We start from the raw sequence: 20,737 nt of genomic DNA on the forward strand, positions 1-20,737 counted from the left end.
ACACACACACACACACACACACACACACACACACACACACACACACACATATATATATATATACACACAAACACACACACACACACACACATATATATTTATATACACAAACATATATATATACATATATATGTATGTTGTCTGGGGGCTTTCATGCCCCCTGGTAGGGTCTCCCAAGACAAACAGGTCCTAGGTGAGTGATCAGACAAAGAGCAGCTCAAAGACTTCTATGGAATTACAACAAAATGAACCCAGATTTCCCTCGCCCGGACGTTGGTCACCGGGGCCCCGCTCTGGAGCCAGGCCCGGAGTTGGGGCACGATGGCGAGCGCCTGGTGGTCGGGCCTGTCCCCATGGGGCCCGGCCGGGCACAGCCCGAAGAGGCAATGTGGGTCATCCCTCCAATGGGCTCACCACTCATAGGAGGGGCCATAGAGGTCGGGTGCATTGTGAGCTGGGCGGAAGCCGAAGCAGGGCACTTGGCGGTCCGATCCTCGGCTACAGAAGCTAGCTCTTGGGAAGTGGAACGTCACCTCACTGGGGGGGAAGGTGCCTGAGCTAGTGTGCGAGGTAGAGAAGTTCCGGCTGGATATAGTCGGACTCACCTCGACGCACAGCAAGGGCTCTGGAACCAGTTCTCTCGAGAGGGACTGGAACCTCTTCCACTCTGGCGTTGCCGGCAGTGAGAGGCGACGGGCTGGGGTGGCAATTCTCGTTGCCCCCCGGCTCAACGCCTGCACGTTTGAGTTCAACCCAGTGGACGAGAGGGTAGCTTCCCTTCGCCTTCGGGTGGGGGGACGGGTCCTGACTGTTGTTTGTGCTTACGCACCAAACAGCAGTTCAGAATACCCACCCTTTTTGGGTACACTCGAGGGAGTACTGGAAAGTGCTCCTCCGGGTGATTCCCTTGTCCTACTGGGAGACTTCAACGCTCATGTTGGCAACGACAGTGAAACCTGGAGAGGCGTGATTGGGAAGAATGGTCGCCCGGATCTAAACCCGAGTGGTGTTTTGTTATTGGACTTTTGTGCTCGTCACGGATTGTCCATAACAAACACCATGTTCAAACATAAGGGTGTCCATATGTGCACTTGGAACCAGGACACCCTAGGCCGCAGTTCCATGATCGACTTTGTAGTTGTGTCATCGGATTTGCGGGCTTATGTTTTGGACACTCGGGTGAAGAGAGAGGCTGAGCTTTCTACCGATCACCACCTGGTGGTGAGTTGGCTGCGATGGTGGGGGAGGATGCCGGACAGACCTGGCAGGCCCAAGTGCATTGTGAGGGTCTGCTGGGAACGTCTGGCAGAGTCTCCTGTCAGAGAGAGTTTCAATTCACACCTCCGGGAGAACTTTGAACATGTCACGAGGGAGGTGCGGGACATTGAGTCCGAGTGGACCATGTTCCGAACCTCTATTGTCGAGGCGGCTGATTGGAGCTGTGGCCGCAAGGTTGTTGGTGCCTGTCGTGGCGGTAATCCCAGAACCCGTTGGTGGACACCAGCAGTGAGGGATGCCGTCAAGCTGAAGAAGGAGTCCTATCGGGTTCTTTTGGCTCATAGGACTCCGGAGGCAGTGGACGGGTACCGACGGGCCAAGCGGTGTGCAGCTTTAGCGGTCGCGGAGGCAAAAACTCGGACATGGGAAGAGTTCGGGGAAGCCATGGAAAACGACTTCCGGACGGCTTCGAAGCGATTCGGGACCACCATACGGCGCCTCAGGAAGGGGAAGCAGTGCACTATCAACACCGTGTATGGTGCGGATGGTGTTCTGCTGACTTCGACTGCGGATGTTGTGGGTCGGTGGAGGGAATACTTCGAAGACCTCCTCAATCCCACCAACACGTCTTTCTTTGAGGAAGCGGTGCCTGGGGAATCTGTAGTGGACTCTCCTATTTCTGGGGCTGAGGTCGCTGAGGTAGTTAAAAAGCTCCTCGGCAGAGTCCCTTAAGGCTCTGGATGCTGTGGGGCTGTCTTGGTTGACAAGACTCTGCAGCATCGCGTGGACATCGGGGGCGGTACCTCTGGATTGGCAGACCGGGGTGGTGGTCCCTCTCTTTAAGAAGGGGGACCGGAGGGTGTGTTCCAACTATCGTGGGATCACACTCCTCAGCCTTCCCGGTAAGGTTTATTCAGGTGTACTGGAGAGGAGGCTTCGCCGGATAGTCGAACCTCGGATTCAGGAGGAACGGTGTGGTTTTCGTCCTGGTCGTGGAACTGTGGACCAGCTCTATACTCTCGGCAGGGTTCTTGAGGGTGCATGGGAGTTTGCCCAACCAGTCTACATGTGCTTTGTGGACTTGGAGAAGGCATTCGACCGTGTCCCTCGGGAAGTCCTGTGGGGAGTGCTCAGAGAGTATGGGGTATCGAAATGTCTTATTGTGGCAGTCCGCTCCCTGTATGATCAGTGTCAGAGCTTGGTCCGCATTGCTGGCAGTAAGTCGGACACGTTTCCAGTGAGGGTTGGACTCCGCCAAGGCTGTCCTTTGTCACCGATTCTGTTCATAACTTTTATGGACAGAATTTATAGGCGCAGCCAAGGCGTTGAGGGGTTCCGGTTTGGTGGCCACGGGATTAGGTCTCTGCTTTTTGCAGATGATGTAGTCCTGATGGCTTCATCTGGCCGGGATCTTCAGCTCTCGCTGGATCGGTTCGCAGCCGAGTGTGAAGCGACCGGAATGAGAATCAGCACCTCCAAGTCCGAGTCCATGGTTCTCGCCCGGAAAAGGGTGGAGTGCCATCTCCGGGTTGGGGAGGAGACCCTGCCCCAAGTGGAGGAGTTCAAGTACCTAGGAGTCTTGTTCACGAGTGGGGGAAGAGTGGATCGTGAGATCGACAGGCGGATCGGTGCGGCGTCTTCAGTAATGCGGACGTTGTATCGATCCGTTGTGGTGAAGAAGGAGCTGAGCTGGAAGGCAAAGCTCTCAATTTACCGGTCGATCTACGTTCCCATCCTCACCTATGGTCATGAGCTTTGGGTCATGACCGAAAGGATAAGATCACGGGTACAAGCGGCCGAAATGAGTTTCCTCCGCCGGGTGGCGGGGCTCTCCCTTAGAGATAGGGTGAGAAGCTCTGCCATCCGGGAGGAGCTCAACGTAAAGCCGCTGCTCCTCCACATCGAGAGGAGCCAGATGAAGTGGTTCGGGCATCTGGTCAGGATGCCACCCGAACGCCTCCCTAGGGATGTGTTTAGGGCACGTCCAGCTGGTAGGAGGCCACGGGGAAGACCCAGGACACGTTGGGAAGACTATGTCTCCCGGCTGGCCTGGGAACGCCTCGGGATCCCCCGGGAAGAGCTAGACGAAGTGGCTGGAGATAGGGAAGTCTGGGCTTCCCTGCTTAGGCTGCTGCCCCCGCGACCCGACCTCGGATAAGCGGAAGATGATGGATGGATGGATATATGTATGTGTATATATATATAAATACATACATATATATATTTATACATATGTATATTTAAAAATATACAAATATATATACATATACGTATATCCATATTATATGTGTATATATATATATATATATATATATATATATATATATATATATATATATATATATACGTGAAGATCTTTTAATAACAGTAAGTAATAGTAGCCCTACTAGTACTAGTAGTAACATTTGATACATACTCTGAGATGTAGCGTTAAGTTCATGCAAGCTTTCGCCAAAAGAAGAACCGTTTGTCCCGTCGAAGTGTTCGGACAAGAGCGGCGAACGTTCCTCGGCCGCCATCAGAGCCAGCGGGCCTCCAATAGTCCAGTTCTTCACAGGAAGGGGCCTAGGGACGATGGCGAGTGGAGAGAGACTTGCTTCTGTAAGTTTGTGTGGCAAATGTCGCGGTTACTTCGCCCTGTCAGCTTCGTTAGCTTCTTCTCATTCACATGACGCGAGGAGTCAGTAAGCGGAAGTGAAAAAAGGTAAACATGAGTCACATGACTGCGTGAAGACGGCCAGCAACCAATTGGAGAGCGCAGACAGAGTAGGCGTACACTACCAACCATAGCGGTGATTTGATTGGTTGTAACCAAAGACGGAGGCAAAGTTCAGCAAGGTCTTAATGGCCTGTCCGGTTGAGCTTGAAATACAGCACCAAGACAGTATAAACCTTTCTTTATTTCTTTTCTTTTCATAGTTTATTTCGAACATGAGCACATTTACAACACAATACATCGCACACTTTTATATCACCTTGCATCGCATCATGTCCGAAAAGGAGTAGGAAGAAGCGAAGCTTATTTAATACTGGCCCTTTCCCACGTCAGAGCTACCTTAAATAGAAGAACGAATAAATTCCGCCTTTCAAACTGTATTTGAAACTCAAGCAGAAAGTCTTACTTGTGTGTGATAGAACGTTAACACTAATGTGGCTGTATCTGGTTGTATTTTAATTCGGCGCCCTGTACTTTTAGATTCACATCATATTCCGTCATACAATGAACAGCGGCTATACTGTACCCTGCGTTGACCTTTGCCCCTGCCCTAGACACACTTCAAGATCATTTGAATTAATTAGTATACTAGTAAATACCATTACTGTGTTTTGATGTTTTAATAAGTAAAAATTATTAACTTTTTTCACTATGTACCACATACCTTAGAAAACACTTGTGCTCTCCGAGTAATTACTACCTGAACGACCAACAATAAACTACACTAGGGTAGTCCATCCATCCATTTTCTACCGCTTATTCCCTTTCGGGGTCGCGGGGGGCGCTGGCGCCTATCTCAGCTACAATCGGGCGGAAGGCGGGGTACACCCTGGACAAGTCGCTACCTCATCGCAGGGCCAACACAGATAGACAGACAACATTCACACTCACATTCACACACTAGGGCCATTTTGGTGTTGCCAATCAACCTATCCCCAGGTGCATGTCTTTGGAGGTGGGAGGAAGCTGGAGAACATGCAAACTCCACACAGAAAGATCCCGAGCCCGGGATTGAACTCAGGACTACTCAGGACCTTCGTATTGGAATGAATTATTTTTAATTAATTATTTAGGTAAAATGTTGTATTTAAACAGAGTGTTACTGTTAAAACTTTGTGTAATGTTAAAGTGGCCATTTTGTTTATTTTAAATACATATATGTTAAATAAAACCTCTGCCTTGTTTTTAATGAATACATATGCATACTACCCTAGTGGGGCTTCACGGTGGCGGAGGGGTTAGTGCGTCTGCCTCACAATACGAAGGTCCTGCAGTCCTGGGTTCAAATCCAGGCTCGGGATCTTTCTGTGTGGAGTTTGCATGTTCTCCCCGTGAATGCGTGGGTTCCCTCCGGGTACTCCGGCTTCCTCCCACCTCCAAAAACATGCACCTGGGAATATTGGTAACACTGAATTGGCCCTAGTGTGTGAATGTTGTCTATCTACAAACCCCATTTCCATATGAGTTGGTAAATTGTGTTAGATGTAAATATAAATGGAATACAATGATTTGCAAATCATTTTCAACCCATATTCAATTGAATGCACTACAAAGACAACATATTTGATGTTAAAACTGATAAACATTTTTTTTTGTCAAAAAATCACTAACTTTAGAATTTGATGCCAGCAACATGTGACAAAGAAGTTGGGAAAGCTGGCAATAAATACTGATCAAGTTGAGGAATGCTGATCAAACACTTATTTGGAACATCCCACAGGTGTGCAGGCTAATTGGGAACAGGTGGGTGCCATGATTGGGTATAAAAGCAGCTTCCATGAAATGTTAAGTAATTCACAAACAATTAGATATTATTCATTATCAATAGTGCTATCTATATCTATTGGTGATTGGGGTTTGTATTGCTCCATTTGTGGTGTAATAATGTTCATTGTCATTTCTGTGTTAGTATTTATTTCAGTAACTGCTTCTTTGCTATCACTTTTACTATCGTAAATAGTATGACTATCACATATCGTATTCGCTGATGTTGTTCTATTGTTGTTGTGGTTATTGTTGTGTTTGCTGCTGTTGTTTTGTCTCTCTGTCTTATTCTCCTCTTGTCCCCACAATTTCCCCCGCTGTCTTCCTTTTTTCTCTCTCTCTATCCCCTCCTGCTCCGCCCTGGCTGCACCAAATGATAATATAAATACATTTAATAAAGTAAAATACAAATAAGGCATCAAGAGAAGTATCCCACACTTCTCTTTTGTAAAGTAAATTTGTACAGGTGATATGGGCATCTACATCAACTATATGATGTGCCTGAGAAGCTGGACAGGACAAAAAAAAAGCTGCATGGTGAATAATTTATACCGAGGCAGGTGAGGTTCTATTAAAAAATATATTGTGTGCCTAAAAAATTTCCTTTCGGCACGCTACAAAATACACCCCAACCCCACCAGCACCAAACCCCTCCTAATTCCCCCATCTCCCGAATTCGGAAGCCTCAAGTTTGGCAAGTATGGGTATGCATGCGCACAAACACGTGCTAATTAAGACAGGAATCACAAAGTGGTTATGCCAGGCCACACCCTAGACCTTTTTTAGCTCAGTTCCAGGAAGTAATGTGTCACAGCAAAGGCACGCATGCATTGCTTGTTGTCCTTCGATCTGCAATTGTAGTTATCAGATTTATGATTTCTATTCGTCATGTGGGTCTACCTGATGGTTTTGTTGCTGCCAGCCTGCAGTGGTCGGGGATTCAACTTTTTGGGCACGGTGGTGACTTTCTACCCGAATGAGACCTCGGATGACACGGTACATGCAGTCTACAAAAGATAAGAGAAGCTGTGATTTATACTTGTATTGCAATTAAATGTGATTCTTATCCGCTTTCGGTGTATTCTTTACGTCAGCCAATCTCACCTATATTAGGTTTGGCCTTCCTAGGAATTTACACAATTCCAGATCTGATTCTGGTTCCTTTATTCGATTCCAGTTCCCACTGATTCTCGATTCCGATTCTTTTAAGGAAACATGGTCAAAAATAAACTATTCTCATGGGGCTATTTTTAACCAGTATATAAATATCAATCCTTTGAACTTGAATATACCTTATATGCTAAGAAGTTTCCTTCAACACAAGTAAATATTGTCACAAAATTTCACTTTATTTTGGAAAATCTCATTAAAAAAACATTTACACAAGTTCTGTTGTTCATGCGTTAGAGCAGTGATTCTCCATCGCATAGCACGCCAAAAAAGTCTGTAAATATTTGCTGTATATGAAGTATCATTGTTGATGTTTGTGCATTGTGTCTAATGTTACAGTGGCCTAAAATAGAAAATATTCTTGTTAAATAAAACCCCTGCCTTGTATCCAATGAATCCCTAGGTCTACTAAGCTACTGTGTTTTAATGTTGGTCATTATGATGGAGCTTGGAGGTTTCAAGGTATTTCTGTGGTGGTGAAAAAAGTTGGACAACCACTGTGTTATGCGAGATATGTTCCCATTGAGTCTGATCATCCATGAGCAAAATAGTCCAATAATACCACTAAGTTGTATTACCTGTATATTTTATTTTGTATTTATGGTGATTGCTGTTGACAGTATAACAATATCAACACAATATTTAAACACCTCCCGTATTCTCTTCCATTACATACAAATGCAGAGCTACCAACTTTCAGGAAATGACAAGAGTGAGACTTTCGTGTCATGATGCATTTCAAAAAACTTTGCCTTTTTAACACAGATTTGGCTTGTTTAAACGTCGATTCATACTTAAGACTGATGTTCTCACCAGGGGTGTCACCAGGCCTATTTTAGGGGGGCTAAAGCCCCCCTAAAATATTCTTAAGCCCCCCTAAATAATTTGGTGTTATATTATATTTTATTTTTTTATTTTTATTTTTATTTTTTACAAATACATGCCGAAATATTCATTTTAAAGTGTCCCGAATAAGAGTTTAAAATAAATAATCATATAACGTGTAATTATTCACTCAGTTTCCCCTCACTTTATAGCGTAAGGAGCGCTACTGCCTACTGGCGCTGACGAGACGAGACGTGCGGCCGCCATCTTGGGGTGGTGATCCACTCCACTTAGTGCAATTCTTTTGGCAGAAGCAATGAACTGTCAGCGCATTTTATCTCTCTGAATACCACTGATTTTCACGCGTTTTTTTTTGTCATACGTGTAACTACGATAAAGGACACATGTTTTGGCGTGTTCATAGTTTGCTTAACAGTAATAGAATATTCTTATATGCTATAAGTGACCAGACGTCCAAGATCAAAACTGGGAATAATAATCCCAGAGAAGGGGGAAAAAACTGTCAGCTATTTTTAAGTTGAAGAAACAATATAATTAGGTTATATATACATGTGTATATCCTACGTAAACAATGTATGAATATATTACATATCTGTATATCTTAGGGACCAATAGACCAGTGGTTCTCAACCTTTTTTCAGTGATGTACCCCCTGTGAACATTTTTTTACGTCAAGTACCCCCTAATCAGAGCAAAGCATTTTTGGTTGAAAAAAAGAGATAAAGAAGTAAAATACAGCACTATGTCATCAGTTTCTGATTTATTAAATTGTATAACAGTGCAAAATATTGCTCATTTGTAGTGGTCTTTCTTGAACTATTTGGAAAAAAAGATCCAAAAATAACTAAAAACTTGTTGAAAAATAAACAAGTAATTCAATTATAAATAAAGATTTCTACACATAGAAGTAATCATCAACTTAAAGTGCCCTCTTTGGGAATTGCAATAGAGATCCATCTGGATTCATGAACTAAATTCTAAACATTTCTTCGCAAAAAAAGAAATCTTTAACATCCATATTTATGGGACATGTCCACAGAAAATCTAGCCATCAACACTGAATATTGCATTGTTGCATTTCTTTTCTCGGTTTATGAACTTACATTCATATTTTGTTGAAGTATTTTTCAATAAATATATTTATAAAGGATTTTTGAATTGTTGCTATTTTTAGAATATTTTTGAAAAATCTCACGTACCCCTTGGCATACCTTCAAGTACCCCCAGGGGTACGCGTACCCCCATTTGAGAACCACTGCAATAGACTGTATCTATGTTGCTGCAACAGCAGAGAGTTTATTCTGTCTTGACACTTTGTAATTATATTTTCTATTACATTCTTCCCGTAAACGATCATTTTACATGGATTGTTTTATATGTATTTTTCATGTATGTTGCTTTGGATAAACGTGTCTGCCAAATACTTAAACATATATAAACACTTGAAAGTCTTTATAATCTGCTAAAACCACCAATCTGTTTCACTGGATTCAGAATAAAACCAAAGTCTATTTTACCCAAAAAGTTAGTATTTGAATATTAATTAATGGAAGACTTATTTACAGTTATACTGTTAAGAGAGTATTGTCTTATGTTTTGCCTTAAATGAGAATGCATCATAATCATTATATGGTGGCTGGTGAATTTTGTTTTTGGTGGGGCTGAAAGTTTGTAAACCAAAAACCTGTAGGGGCGTCATCCTCCCCCAGAAGATTTCTTTGTGATTTTCACATACAAATATTGAAGATCTTTGCTCCTTCTCAACTCTTTGGTCAAGCTGCACAAAACTTTGTATCTGCAATTGTAAACAATTTAGTTGTTTAGTTTTGTGTTTCTTGTAGAATCTATATAAAGTAGTATACAATAGCCTATTGTTAAAATAATGAAAAAAACATCATTAAAAATATATTTGTTTTATTGCATTGATTTGTTACATTAATAGCTGTTGTATTATTATAGGATGGCTAGTTAAACATTTCATAGGATTTTCAGAGGGAGGAAAATTCAAGACATTTAATATAAAATGTAAAATGAATAAATACATAAAGAGAAAAAGAAAAAAAATGGTTAAAAGCCATCGTCCCGTGCATTTGTTTTACCGTCCCCGGGACGACGGGACATCATTAATGTCAAGCCCTAGAAGTTACGTTTTATTGTTTGCATTATTTGTTTCAGCATTGCACTTTGAAGATGGTCCCTCGTCTCTTTGAAAGCTTTGGCTCTTTTTCAGATGAGCAGACGGACTCTAAGTCTTTCTTAGAGTATACATAAACGTTTCTCACTTCTATTCAGACTTCAGTATATATTTAATTTCCTTAACCGACTGAAATAATAATAATAACAAAGAATAATTTCTAAGTCTTTGTTAGCGGTTTGTGAAGTTTTGTACCAGTGCGCTACGTTCGCTCACATCCTGTTCATCTCCTGCGGGCTAAGCCCCCCCTGTCCTTCAAAGCTAGTGACACCCCTGGTTCCCACCATACTTGCCAACCCTCCCAGATTTTCCGGGAGACTCCCGAAATTCAGCGCCTCTCCCGAAAACATCCCGGGAAAAGCTTTCTCCCGAAAATCTCCCGAAATTCAGGCGGAGCTGGAGGCCACGCCCCCTCCATCTCCATGAGAACCTGACTCAGCAATGTTGTGACCCTCTTAAACAGGACATTACTGCCATTGAAATTCAGCACCACAGTTCGCTCACAATAAACAATGATAATAATACATAATATAATATATATATAATATATTATATATATAATATATGAATAAGTATATTATACATATATTCTACATTTAGGTGCAGTCAAGGAACATGTGCATTAGGGAGTCTGTTCTGAAACCCACAGTAAAGAGACGTAACTTCATCACGTCGCCTGGTTATTGACTCCAACCCAATATATTACACCGTCGATGAGCAAAACGAAGAAATACGCTTGCAAGTTCCAAAACGAATGGAAACAAGAACTTCAGTTTATCCAGGAGAGTTCGAAGGGGAAGGTGTATGTTGCCTGTAAATTTTGTAGAACAGACTTCTCCATTGAACACGCGGTGGCCGAACGTATATACTCAGCCATGAACGGTCAGCAAAGCACAAAGCGTCCGCAGCGCAGCATGTTCACATCCCAGTATTGTGGGCCACCTCGCAAAATGGAGACCCGATGGTGTAACTTATGCTGAGACAAAGATGGCTATGCTGATAGCTGGAAGCAACATCCCGTTCTCATTTGCGGATGTCTACAACAAATCCGTGAAAGATATGTTCCCGGATTCGGAGATCGCTCGCCAATACGCAAATGGCAGAACAAAGGTTACTCAAATAGTGAAAGGTAAGTGTGTTTTTTTTTTTTTTTAGTAACCAGTAAGCATAGTACAATTAGTAGAACAATTGTGTTTTTATTACTGTGTATTTGATTGGTGCCGTCGGAAATTCAACTATTTATTTAATTTATTTATATAATAAAATAAATATATATAGCTAGAATTCACTGAAAGTCAAGTATTTCATACATATATATATATATATATATATATATATTTCTACATATATGAAATATATATGAAATACTCGAGTTCCCTCTTAACCACGCCTCCCGCCCCAACCACGCCCCCAAACACGCCTGCGCAGCAACCACGCCCCCAACCACCCCTCCGCCCCACCTCCCGAAATCGGAGGTCTCAAGGTTGGCAAGTTTGGTTCTCACCTCCAATTGCTCTCCCTGCACTGTGGCTAATGTTAGTCTTATTTAACCAGAAATTAGAAATAAAAATCATCACACCTGTTTTCTCTGTTGGTTCTTCTGTCTAATCCTCTGCATCTTGTGTTCTCAATTTGTATTTATCCTACGTCACAGTCCTCACTGTCCTCAATCTCTTCTGACATCCCAGTTTTACCATCTCCTCAGTAAGGACAGTAGCTATTAGCTGTCATAAAAGTAGGTAGAAGTTGATAATTGACATCATTGGCTCATTTGCATAATTGATGACAATGGACATTGTAGGAGATAGGAATAACATGGTGGGAGACATAAAACATGAATTAAAAAAATGCAAATTATGATTAAAAGTGTAAATGAATTGTCTTCTGTTTATTCTTAGTTTTAGTGTATTTTTGTTTGTTCTACATTGTTAAATATTAGAGCAGTGACTCAAACTTCGTTATGTGTACCACTAGTGGTTCTGGGGCTTTATCTAATGGTATGCCAGACTCATACTTGATTATTTTTCTATATTCAAACTGTGGGTAATGTTACAGTGGCCCAAGATATTAAATAGATTTGTTAAATAAAAAACATCTGCCTTGTTTTTAATAATTATCTAGGCTTACTACGCTACTGTATTTTAAAGTTGGTCATTATGTTGGTACATGGAGAGCCAAGTGTTTTCTGAAGAGGTACTTTGTGAAAAAAATTTGAGTATCGAATGTGATCAAAAGACTGAAGGGTTGTAATATTCACGAATGAACCAAATCTATGACTGGCTTATTACCTTGAACAATGGGTTTGTTTTCATTTGAAGCGTGACAGTGATGAAACATTTACATTTACTGTATATCGGACTCTGGAAACCAAGGCAGAAACAGCAGAAGCTTTGCACAGAGTTGGTGATTGTCTCCTCTCTGCTCTGACAAGAATGGAAAATGACTTTATTGTCATTGCACTTAAAAGTACAACAACATTTATTTTCAGTAAAACTGTCCAAGAGCCGACACCCAGTTAGGGCACCGCCTGTGAGAAAGGCTCCCAGCAGCAGCGGCTGTTTGTTGAGGACATTAACTGCAGAGTTTTACACGCCTTTTGTGTGTCCAAAACATCCCTTAAATTTGCTAGATTTCTTGCTGGTTGTTTTGGAGAAAGAAAGTTGTCATTTTGGAGAATGAAAGTCACTAGATTTAGCGAGCAAGTCGCAAACACTGCACTGAGGTGTGTAAAAGAGAGACGCAAAGACCCGCCTTACGTTGTTTCTGATTGGTTTAAATTGTGTATGTTTTCCGTGGTTGGTTAAATGTATAGGCACAGAGGATTGATGGCTTGGTTATCTCAATCAACAAATCATAGTTACTCGAACTCAGTCAAGCAGCGAGGACCAAAGTTTATTATTATAAAAAAATATATACACAGTAGTGAATGGGGAATATAAGCATGAGAAATGTCAAGTGTGGCATGCAGCGTGAGAAAGGGTTAAACTGCGTGACTGTTACGCTCAAAGCGTGAGGCTTGGCAGAGCTGCAATTGAAGTGAAGTGAATTATATTTATATAACGCTTTTCTCTAGTGACTCAAAGCGCTTTACATAGTAAAACCCAATATCTAAATTACATTTAAACCAGTGTGGGTGGCACTGGGAGCAGAGGGGCAAAGTGTCTTGCCCAAGGACACAACGGCATTGACTAGGATGGCGGAAGCGGGAATCAAACCTGTAACCCTCAAGTTGCTGGCACGGCCGCTCTACCACAGTCAATAGTAACTAAACAAAAGCATAAACGTCTTTTATGCATTTAAATAATTTTTTGGCCGCAAAGTCCTACTGTGTACAGGGAATCATTCCCTTCATTTGTAAACAATAACACAAATGAAAACATATATGTTTGGTGGCATACAAATGTAATACTGCACTTGGTATCAACACTGTCGATGTATGGATCAATTAATCTTCTTCTTACCGTATGCCTGGCAGTGGTTTGCTAGGAAGTGACAGTGCAGCAATTGTTTTCATTGTATCCTTTCTTCAGACTCCTATTAAACTACAGGACTTGTTATTTTCCTGTCAGTAACTGCTTACTTTCTGCTGTAACGTGCTTCCATCTACACTTCTTAAAGTTTACTAAGCACTCATTTATTGTGTTGTTTCAAGCTACCTTAGTGACTAGATCAACTGTTAGCATGTCTGTTTCTGCCTGCTCTTCCTCTGTGTGTAACACGTTTAGCCTTGTCCTCCAATGATAATAAAATTTAAGAACTGTAGTTTATTTGCCAAAATGGAGGATTGCTGATATGGAGGAGTGGCTGAACACAGTGTATGAAGATAAATAGAAAATCGACAATTAAAAATGTGGAGGATTCTGGGAGAATCGGAATGCAAGACCCAGTGAGGCTCAACCCTTCTTTTTTTGCCAAAAGAGTGCTTAGAAGGAAGTAGGGTGGGCAGAAGGTCATTCCTATAACCAGCTCAGCGGCTTACAAATTAATCTTCCATTTTGTAATGCTCCACAGGTGGTCCTCCGCTACAAGTTGGCCTTTAATGAGTGTGACAACATCCGTGTTCAGGAATGTCCTTTTGCCAACTGCTCGCTGACAGTAGTGTCGGTGGAAAGAGTGGACGAGGACAGTGGTGGTGAGTGGTGTCTGAGAGAGGTGGTGGTGCTGGTGAATACCTCCTCCTCCAAACTCTTTGAGCTACGGTGAGTACTGATACCACCTGTGACCCTCATCTTAATGAGCAGTGACCAATCAAGTCTGTAATCAAAGGCTGACCGGCGGCCAGTGGATCAATGTCACCAATAGAGTTACAGACGTGCTGGCTGTAACCCACGTTGATGTGAGGAATAGGTCATCCGTCAGCCGGCCCAACTCTTCCCCCGTGACCACCATGCTGCCGATACTCAGGTAAGACCTCTCCAGAGTGCTGTCGAAATAAACACCAGCTCCAATAAGAAAGAATGTCTGCAATGTGTCCCTAAGAGTCCCCTCCAATTGCTCGATGAATTGGACGCTGTTGACCTTTGACCCTGAGGGAGACGCAGTGAGGTGCAGATTTGAAGACATCACATCTGTTCTCGGACTTTCATCAGTGAGTGACTCACTCTAAAACAATCCTCCATGCCAGTCCACACACTGTTTCTTCCTTTGTTGTTTATATGCAGTCTTGTCGCTTGACCTTCAGTCCCAGCAACAACACCGTTGAAGGCGCTTATGCCGTCCAGCTGTTGATGGAGGACTTTCCTCGCCAAAACATTACCGTGATTAACGACAGGGAGGTTGAAGTTCTCAGGAATCGCATCAGTCAAATTCCCATCCAGTTTGTCCTGATGGGTGAGAAAGACTGCTTTTTGATTGTTTTTCTCCTCAGTACAAATACTTTAAGAATGATTCTGCATGTGGATGTACAGTGGTTCCTCCAGTGGCGTTCTGCGATGCTTTCCAGCCCGTCGTCCTGAATACTACTGCAGCAAACGGACATTTTTTCTACGCCACCGTCAACAGCAGTGTGCGTTTACCAATCTTTGCACAGTCATTAGGGTAAGATTTTTTTGGAAATTAATGGACCAGTAAAGAAATATATAAAATATATTTGCATCCGAATCGTGATCTTAGTTGTCCCAATTGTAAATCAATTAATCATTTTTAGAAATAAATCTTTAAAAAACATTTTTAGGCTATCTCCATGCTTACTCACTGCAAGTATATGTCAAACGTCAGCAGCCAGGAGGAGCTCTTGTAACATATAACCTGTTTTGAAAAGGTTTAATTATAATTTTCATACCAAATCATATGTTGCAAGAAGTGTGTTGAATCGATTCTGAATCAAATCATCACCCCAATATACGGACCATGAGTTGTTGTAAAGATTCACATCCCTAGTAAACAGTAATGGCTAGCAGATATGGCAACATAGTTTTACAGAATTGCCTGGAGTCTTTTTCCTGGCTACTTGTAAAACTTGTCGAGCGCCGTTGGTCAAATGGGAAAAACTTAGCTTCGCAGTAAAAGGGGATGAACTACCAACCAAAAAGTGCCAGGGAATCTCTGCCTCATTTGAAGCAGACTGAGCGGTTTTCCGTCATACCACGTGGGGTGAAGCGACAAAGATGTTGCGGTGGGGTACGTGTGTGAATGCCGTGTATTTTTTGTGGATGTATTTAGCCTGTAAGCCTACAGAGTGGCTTTTTTCAGCATCCTTGGTACTCTCACAGAGTGTTATGGCGATAACACTCTGTGAAAAAGTCATCAAACAACAGGCGTGTGTCCATAAGAGAGAGAGAAGGAGTTTGTAACGTCTTCATGGGGGTATCTTGAAACCACAACCGTGTTATATTGCTCCAGCCAGGGAAAACAATCCCGATAGGAATGTGTTTGAGCAACCAAAAACAAATTTAAACTTTTCACTGCAAATGTCTATTTCTGGTCCTCAAATCCATCATACCATACATAACAAACGGTGTCGACAAGATGTTGTCCAGTTTGCGATTTTAGTCCAAAATAACAAAATTCTCAGTGCCCGGAGCTCTGCCCATCTACCGATCTTTTGTGGCAGCTTTGGTGTACTTTTAACGATTGCCTGTATTTTCCAATTTGTTGATAGACCAAAGCAACGCTTACCTCAATCAGCAGATGTCCTGTTATCATGGTTCGGAATAGATAGATATCGTCAATGTCCTCGACAGTGCATCCAGAATCCACCAACAACCGTTCCGTCATAGCAAGCAGGTTCTCTAAAACCAAGCTTGTCATCAAGAAGATTTTGTAAATTTTTGTTGAGAGGGCAGTTGAACAACTCCATTGTTTAGAGCAGTGCAAACAGAGGCTCCAAGGAAGTTGAGACAAGGCAAAAGAAACAAACAAGCAGGAGAGATAAGGGAGAGAGAAGGGAAAGTGCCCACCTTCAATGAGTTCCAGAGAGAAATGAGAGAGATTTTGCCCAATGTCAACAATCAGAGAGCAATAAACAGATGGTGGTATGAATTAGTGTGTACTCTCTGGTCGCTGTGGTCAGTAACGTCACAAAGGTCTGTTTTAGCACTTAAACGCAAATATTCTAAAGTTAATTTAAGGTACTTAGGAAAGGAATGATCAGATCTGATTTACCAATTTTCCACCTGAAAAAAGGCTAAACGACAGTTTGTGTGAGGTCTTCTCGACTCTGACGCAGCACTTAATAGAACATCAAACTTGGCTAAATAAAGGAAGTAAAAGTCATAACAATTTACATATTTGAAACACGGAAGGATCATTACCTTTTTTAAGAAGAAAACTATTTGTCTGCACATTATAATATACTACTAATACAAACCCTGTTTCCAAATGAGAGTGGAAATTGCGTTAGATGTAAATATAAACAGAATACAATGATTTGCAAATCCTTTTCAACCCATATTCAGTTGAATGCACTACAAAGACAACATATTTGATGTTCAAACTCATAAACTTTATTTTGTTTTGCAAATAATAATTAACTTAGAATTTCATGGCTGCAACACGTGCCAAAGTAGAGGGAAAGGGCATGTTCACCACAGTGTTACATCACCTTTTCTAAACATTTGGGAACTGAGGAAACTAATTGTTGAAGCTCTGAAAATGGAATTCTTTACCATTCTTGTTTTATGTAGAACTTCAGTCGTTCAACAGTACGGGGTCTCCGCTGTCGTATTTTACGCTTCATAACGCGCCACACATTTTCGATGGGAGACAGGTCTGGACTGCAGGCAGGCCAGTCTAGTACCAGCACTCTTTTACTACGAAACCACATTGTTGGAACACGTAGCTTGGCATTTTCTTGCTGAAATAAGCAGGGGCGTCCATGATAACGTTGCTTGGACGGCAACATATGTTTTTCCAAAACCTGTATGTACCTTTCAGCATTAATGGTGCCTTCACAGATGTGTAAGTTACCCATGCATTGGCCACTAATACACCCCCATACCATCACACATGCTGGCTTTTCATCTTTGCGCCTAGAACAATCCGAATGGTTCTTTTCCTCTTTGATCCGGAGGACACAACGTCCAAAGTTTCCCCCAAAAAATTTAAATGTGGACTCGTCAGACCACAAAACCCTTTTCCACTTTGCATCAGTCCAACTTAGAAGAGCTTAGGCCCAACGAAGCTGGCGGCATTTCTGGATGTTGTTGATAAATGGCTTTCGCTTTGCATAGTAGAGCTTTAACTTGCACTTACAGATGTAGCAACGAACTGTGTTTAGTGACAGTGATTTTCTGAAGTGTTCCTGAGCCCATGTGGTGATATCCTTTCGAGATTGATGTGGGTTTTTGATACAGTGCCGTCTGAGGGATCGAAGGTCATGGTCATTCAATGTTGGTTTCCGGCCATACCGCTTACGTGGAGTGATTTCTCCAGATTCTCTGAACCTTTTGATGATATATTGGACCGTAGATGTTGAAATCCCTAAATTTCTTGCAATTGCACTTTGATAAACGTTCTTCTTAAACTGATTGACTATTTGCTCACTCAGTTGTGGACAAAGGGGTTTACCTCGCCCCATCCTTTCTTGTGAAAGACTGAGCATTTTTTAGGAAGCTGTTTTTATACCCAATCATGGCACCCAACGGTTCCCAATTAGCCTGTATACCTGTGGGATGTTCCAAATAAGTGTTTGATGAGCATTCCTCAACTTTATCAGTATTTATTGCCACCTTTCACAACTTTTTTGTCACGTGTTGCTGGCATCAAATTGTTAAGTTATTAATGATTTGCAAAAAAAAAAATGTTTATCAGTTTGAACATCAAATTGTCTGTGTAGCATATTTAACTGAATATGGGTTGAAAATGATTTGCAAATCATTGTATTCCCTTTATATTTACATCTAACACAATTTCCCAACTCATATGGAAACGGGGTTTGTATTTAAAGAAGACATAATAATGAACACAATTAATGTATCCTCTAAACACACCTGCTGTATGTTGAGCCCCAGCAGTTATTTACTTGCCTCCCTCCCTCGGAGCGTTGAGGGAGGTTTACTGCAAGGTTGATAGTCGGATCTTCCACTATTTGAAGACAGCCCTAAAGTACAGAGTATACTGTACTTACAAAGTACATTAAAGTGGACTGATGGTAGTATTGAATTTGAAAAACATAGGAATGACATCAAATCACCAACACTTTGCAAAGGCTATGTCTACCTTTCACTGCAATTGAATCACTACTCTGTATTTAATTAATATCTTAGGAAAACTCCCCCATTAGGTGGGTAACTGCCCATGCCCTTAATGCAGAGTGGGCACTGAATTCACAGTAGTAATCAATCAATCAATTGATATAATGGAAACATCTCTTGGTACATCAGTTTCTCCGAGCTGCTGTTCTGCGGCCCGTCCAGTATGAACAAGATGATAACGGAGGAAGGATTCGAGCTGTCCTGGAGGCCGTCTGACAGCGACGTAGGCAGAAGTCATCCTGTCTGCTTCGTCATTCAAAACACTGGCGAGTCAGAGAAGTCCGTATTCCTGGTATTGAAAGAGTCAGGTGTAGTTGATTTCCTGCCCAAATGCTTACTTGTTAATGTTGTCTTCCTCAGTAACCTCCAGTCAGAGCTGCGTTGTGTTTATGTGGTGGTTGAACGCGGTAAGTGGTTGTCCGCAGATGACAAACTTCCTGTTTCTTTGAACCAACGGCGTGGCGCAGTAGGGAGAGTGGCCGTGCGAGGGTACCTGGTTCAATCCCCACCTAGTACCAACCTCGTCACGTCCGTTGTGTCCTGAGCAAGACACTTCACCCTTGCTCCTGATGGGTGCTGGTTAGCGCCTTGCATGGCAGCTCCCTCCATCAGTGTGTGAATGTGTGTGTGAATGGGTGAATGTGGAAGTAGTGTCAAAGCGCTTTGAGTACATTGAAGGTAGGAAAGCGCTATACAAGTACAACCCATTTACCATTTATTTAGGACGTTACTTAACTTAAACTAATGGAAGCTGGGTGTGACTTTTGTTTGTAGTTTTGGCTGTCCTTAAAGCCGGGCTCGTCTCCCAAGGCTCGCTGTCCATGGAATTCCTTCGAGAGGTCTTCTTACCACAGGTCCACCAGCTTGCAATAGGTTGGGTCCAAATCAGGTAGATGCAGTTTGAACACCACTTTTGTCTGTCTGCAGCTGACGACAAAGCTGGTGGAGCAAGGATTGCCTCGTTCCTTCACACTGAGACTGGGAAACATCACACTGGAGACATAGCGACACCTGCTGGGCATTAGGCACTGTTCACCATGAATTGATTTACGTGGACCCCGACTTATTGAAGTTGAAAAACTTATTCAGGTGTTACCATTTAGTAGTCAATTGTACGGAATATGTACTGAATTGTGCAATCTACAAATAAAAGTCTCAATCAATCAATCACTCATCTTTCCCAGCTACTTCCTGCAGTGTTGCCAACTTTCCAGCCATTTTTTACTGCTTGTCCATCTCTGGGTCGCGGGGGTGGCTGGAGCCCACTCATTACAAAATACACGCAAAGTGCATCATTATATAGGAAGACTTTGTACATTTATATTTATATTAATAACCGTCTGAAAAACAGAAAGTGAGTAAATGTTCTCTTTTAATCCTTACTCTTGTGGAGTCCACATTTCCCTGCTGTCTTGTTTTCGTTTTCTTCTTTGTATTGCCTCCGGCTCCAATCTGGTTCCACCAAACACTATTATATTTAAACATTTAACAAATTAAAACACAGATGAAGCAATGAGGCAACAAGAGAAGTATCCCACACTTTTCTATTGAAAAGTAAATCTGTACAAAAAATAGGGGCATATACATCAACAATGTATATGCCTAAGCATCTGGACAGAACGCACGCATGCACGCACGCACGCACGCACGCACGCACGCACGCACGCACGCACGCACGCACGCACGCACGCACGCACGCACGCACGCACGCACGCACACACACACACACACACACACACACACACACACACACACACACACACACACACACACACACACACACACACACACACACACACACACACACGTTTACTTCGGACCCCTAATACACTGTATCAGTTGTCTAACAGCATATGTACCAACCCTCAAAGAAAACACAATTTCACCCTTTATTGCAGTTGTAAAACTCATGTATGTTAGCCTCATCACAAAGAAAGGTGCAGACATGTGCAAGTTTATTTGTACTTAATTTTTTATAATTGCTATAGTCATTATTTGACCTGGAAGTTAGCCAAAGCCTGCAAAGTCTTTTGTGCCACAAAATTATTTTTGCTCTATTCACCACTGCACTGTAATCCTATTAGTTATCATATTGGTTGTTTAAACACTTGAATATTTTTAGTTAACCATTAGTAC

At 42.3% G+C, this 20,737-nt stretch overlaps 2 protein-coding genes across 3 annotated transcripts in view; one reads left to right on the top strand and one right to left on the bottom strand.

Moving 5' to 3' along the window:
- Window positions 1-3,927, bottom strand: part of LOC133560505 (type I phosphatidylinositol 4,5-bisphosphate 4-phosphatase-B-like) — a 9,838-nt gene extending 5,911 nt beyond the window's left edge. The window contains exon 1 of the mRNA XM_061913101.1: window positions 3,635-3,927. Within this exon, the coding sequence (XP_061769085.1) occupies window positions 3,635-3,737 (103 nt within the window). The 5' untranslated portion in view covers window positions 3,738-3,927. The remainder of the gene's footprint in view (window positions 1-3,634) is intronic.
- Window positions 3,928-6,479: 2,552 nt separating this feature from the next.
- LOC133560506 (uncharacterized) lies at window positions 6,480-19,768 on the top strand. Of its 2 annotated transcripts, none has more exons than XM_061913102.1 (10): window positions 6,480-6,694; window positions 13,920-14,107; window positions 14,175-14,312; window positions 14,388-14,496; window positions 14,570-14,738; window positions 14,816-14,945; window positions 18,731-18,880; window positions 18,962-19,008; window positions 19,376-19,455; window positions 19,529-19,768. In XM_061913102.1, the coding sequence occupies exons 1-10, from the start codon at window positions 6,587-6,589 to the stop codon at window positions 19,604-19,606; spliced, it is 1,197 nt and encodes a 398-aa protein (XP_061769086.1). In that variant the 5' UTR covers window positions 6,480-6,586; the 3' UTR covers window positions 19,607-19,768. The 2 variants fall into 2 exon arrangements, with proteins under 2 accessions (XP_061769086.1, XP_061769087.1); XM_061913103.1 differs by having other exon boundaries at window positions 18,731-18,867.
- The last annotated feature ends 969 nt before the right edge of the window (window positions 19,769-20,737 follow it).

This window comes from Nerophis ophidion, linkage group LG10 (genome assembly GCF_033978795.1).
Source record: "Nerophis ophidion isolate RoL-2023_Sa linkage group LG10, RoL_Noph_v1.0, whole genome shotgun sequence".
In the NCBI taxonomy this organism is placed as follows: domain Eukaryota; kingdom Metazoa; phylum Chordata; class Actinopteri; order Syngnathiformes; family Syngnathidae; genus Nerophis; species Nerophis ophidion.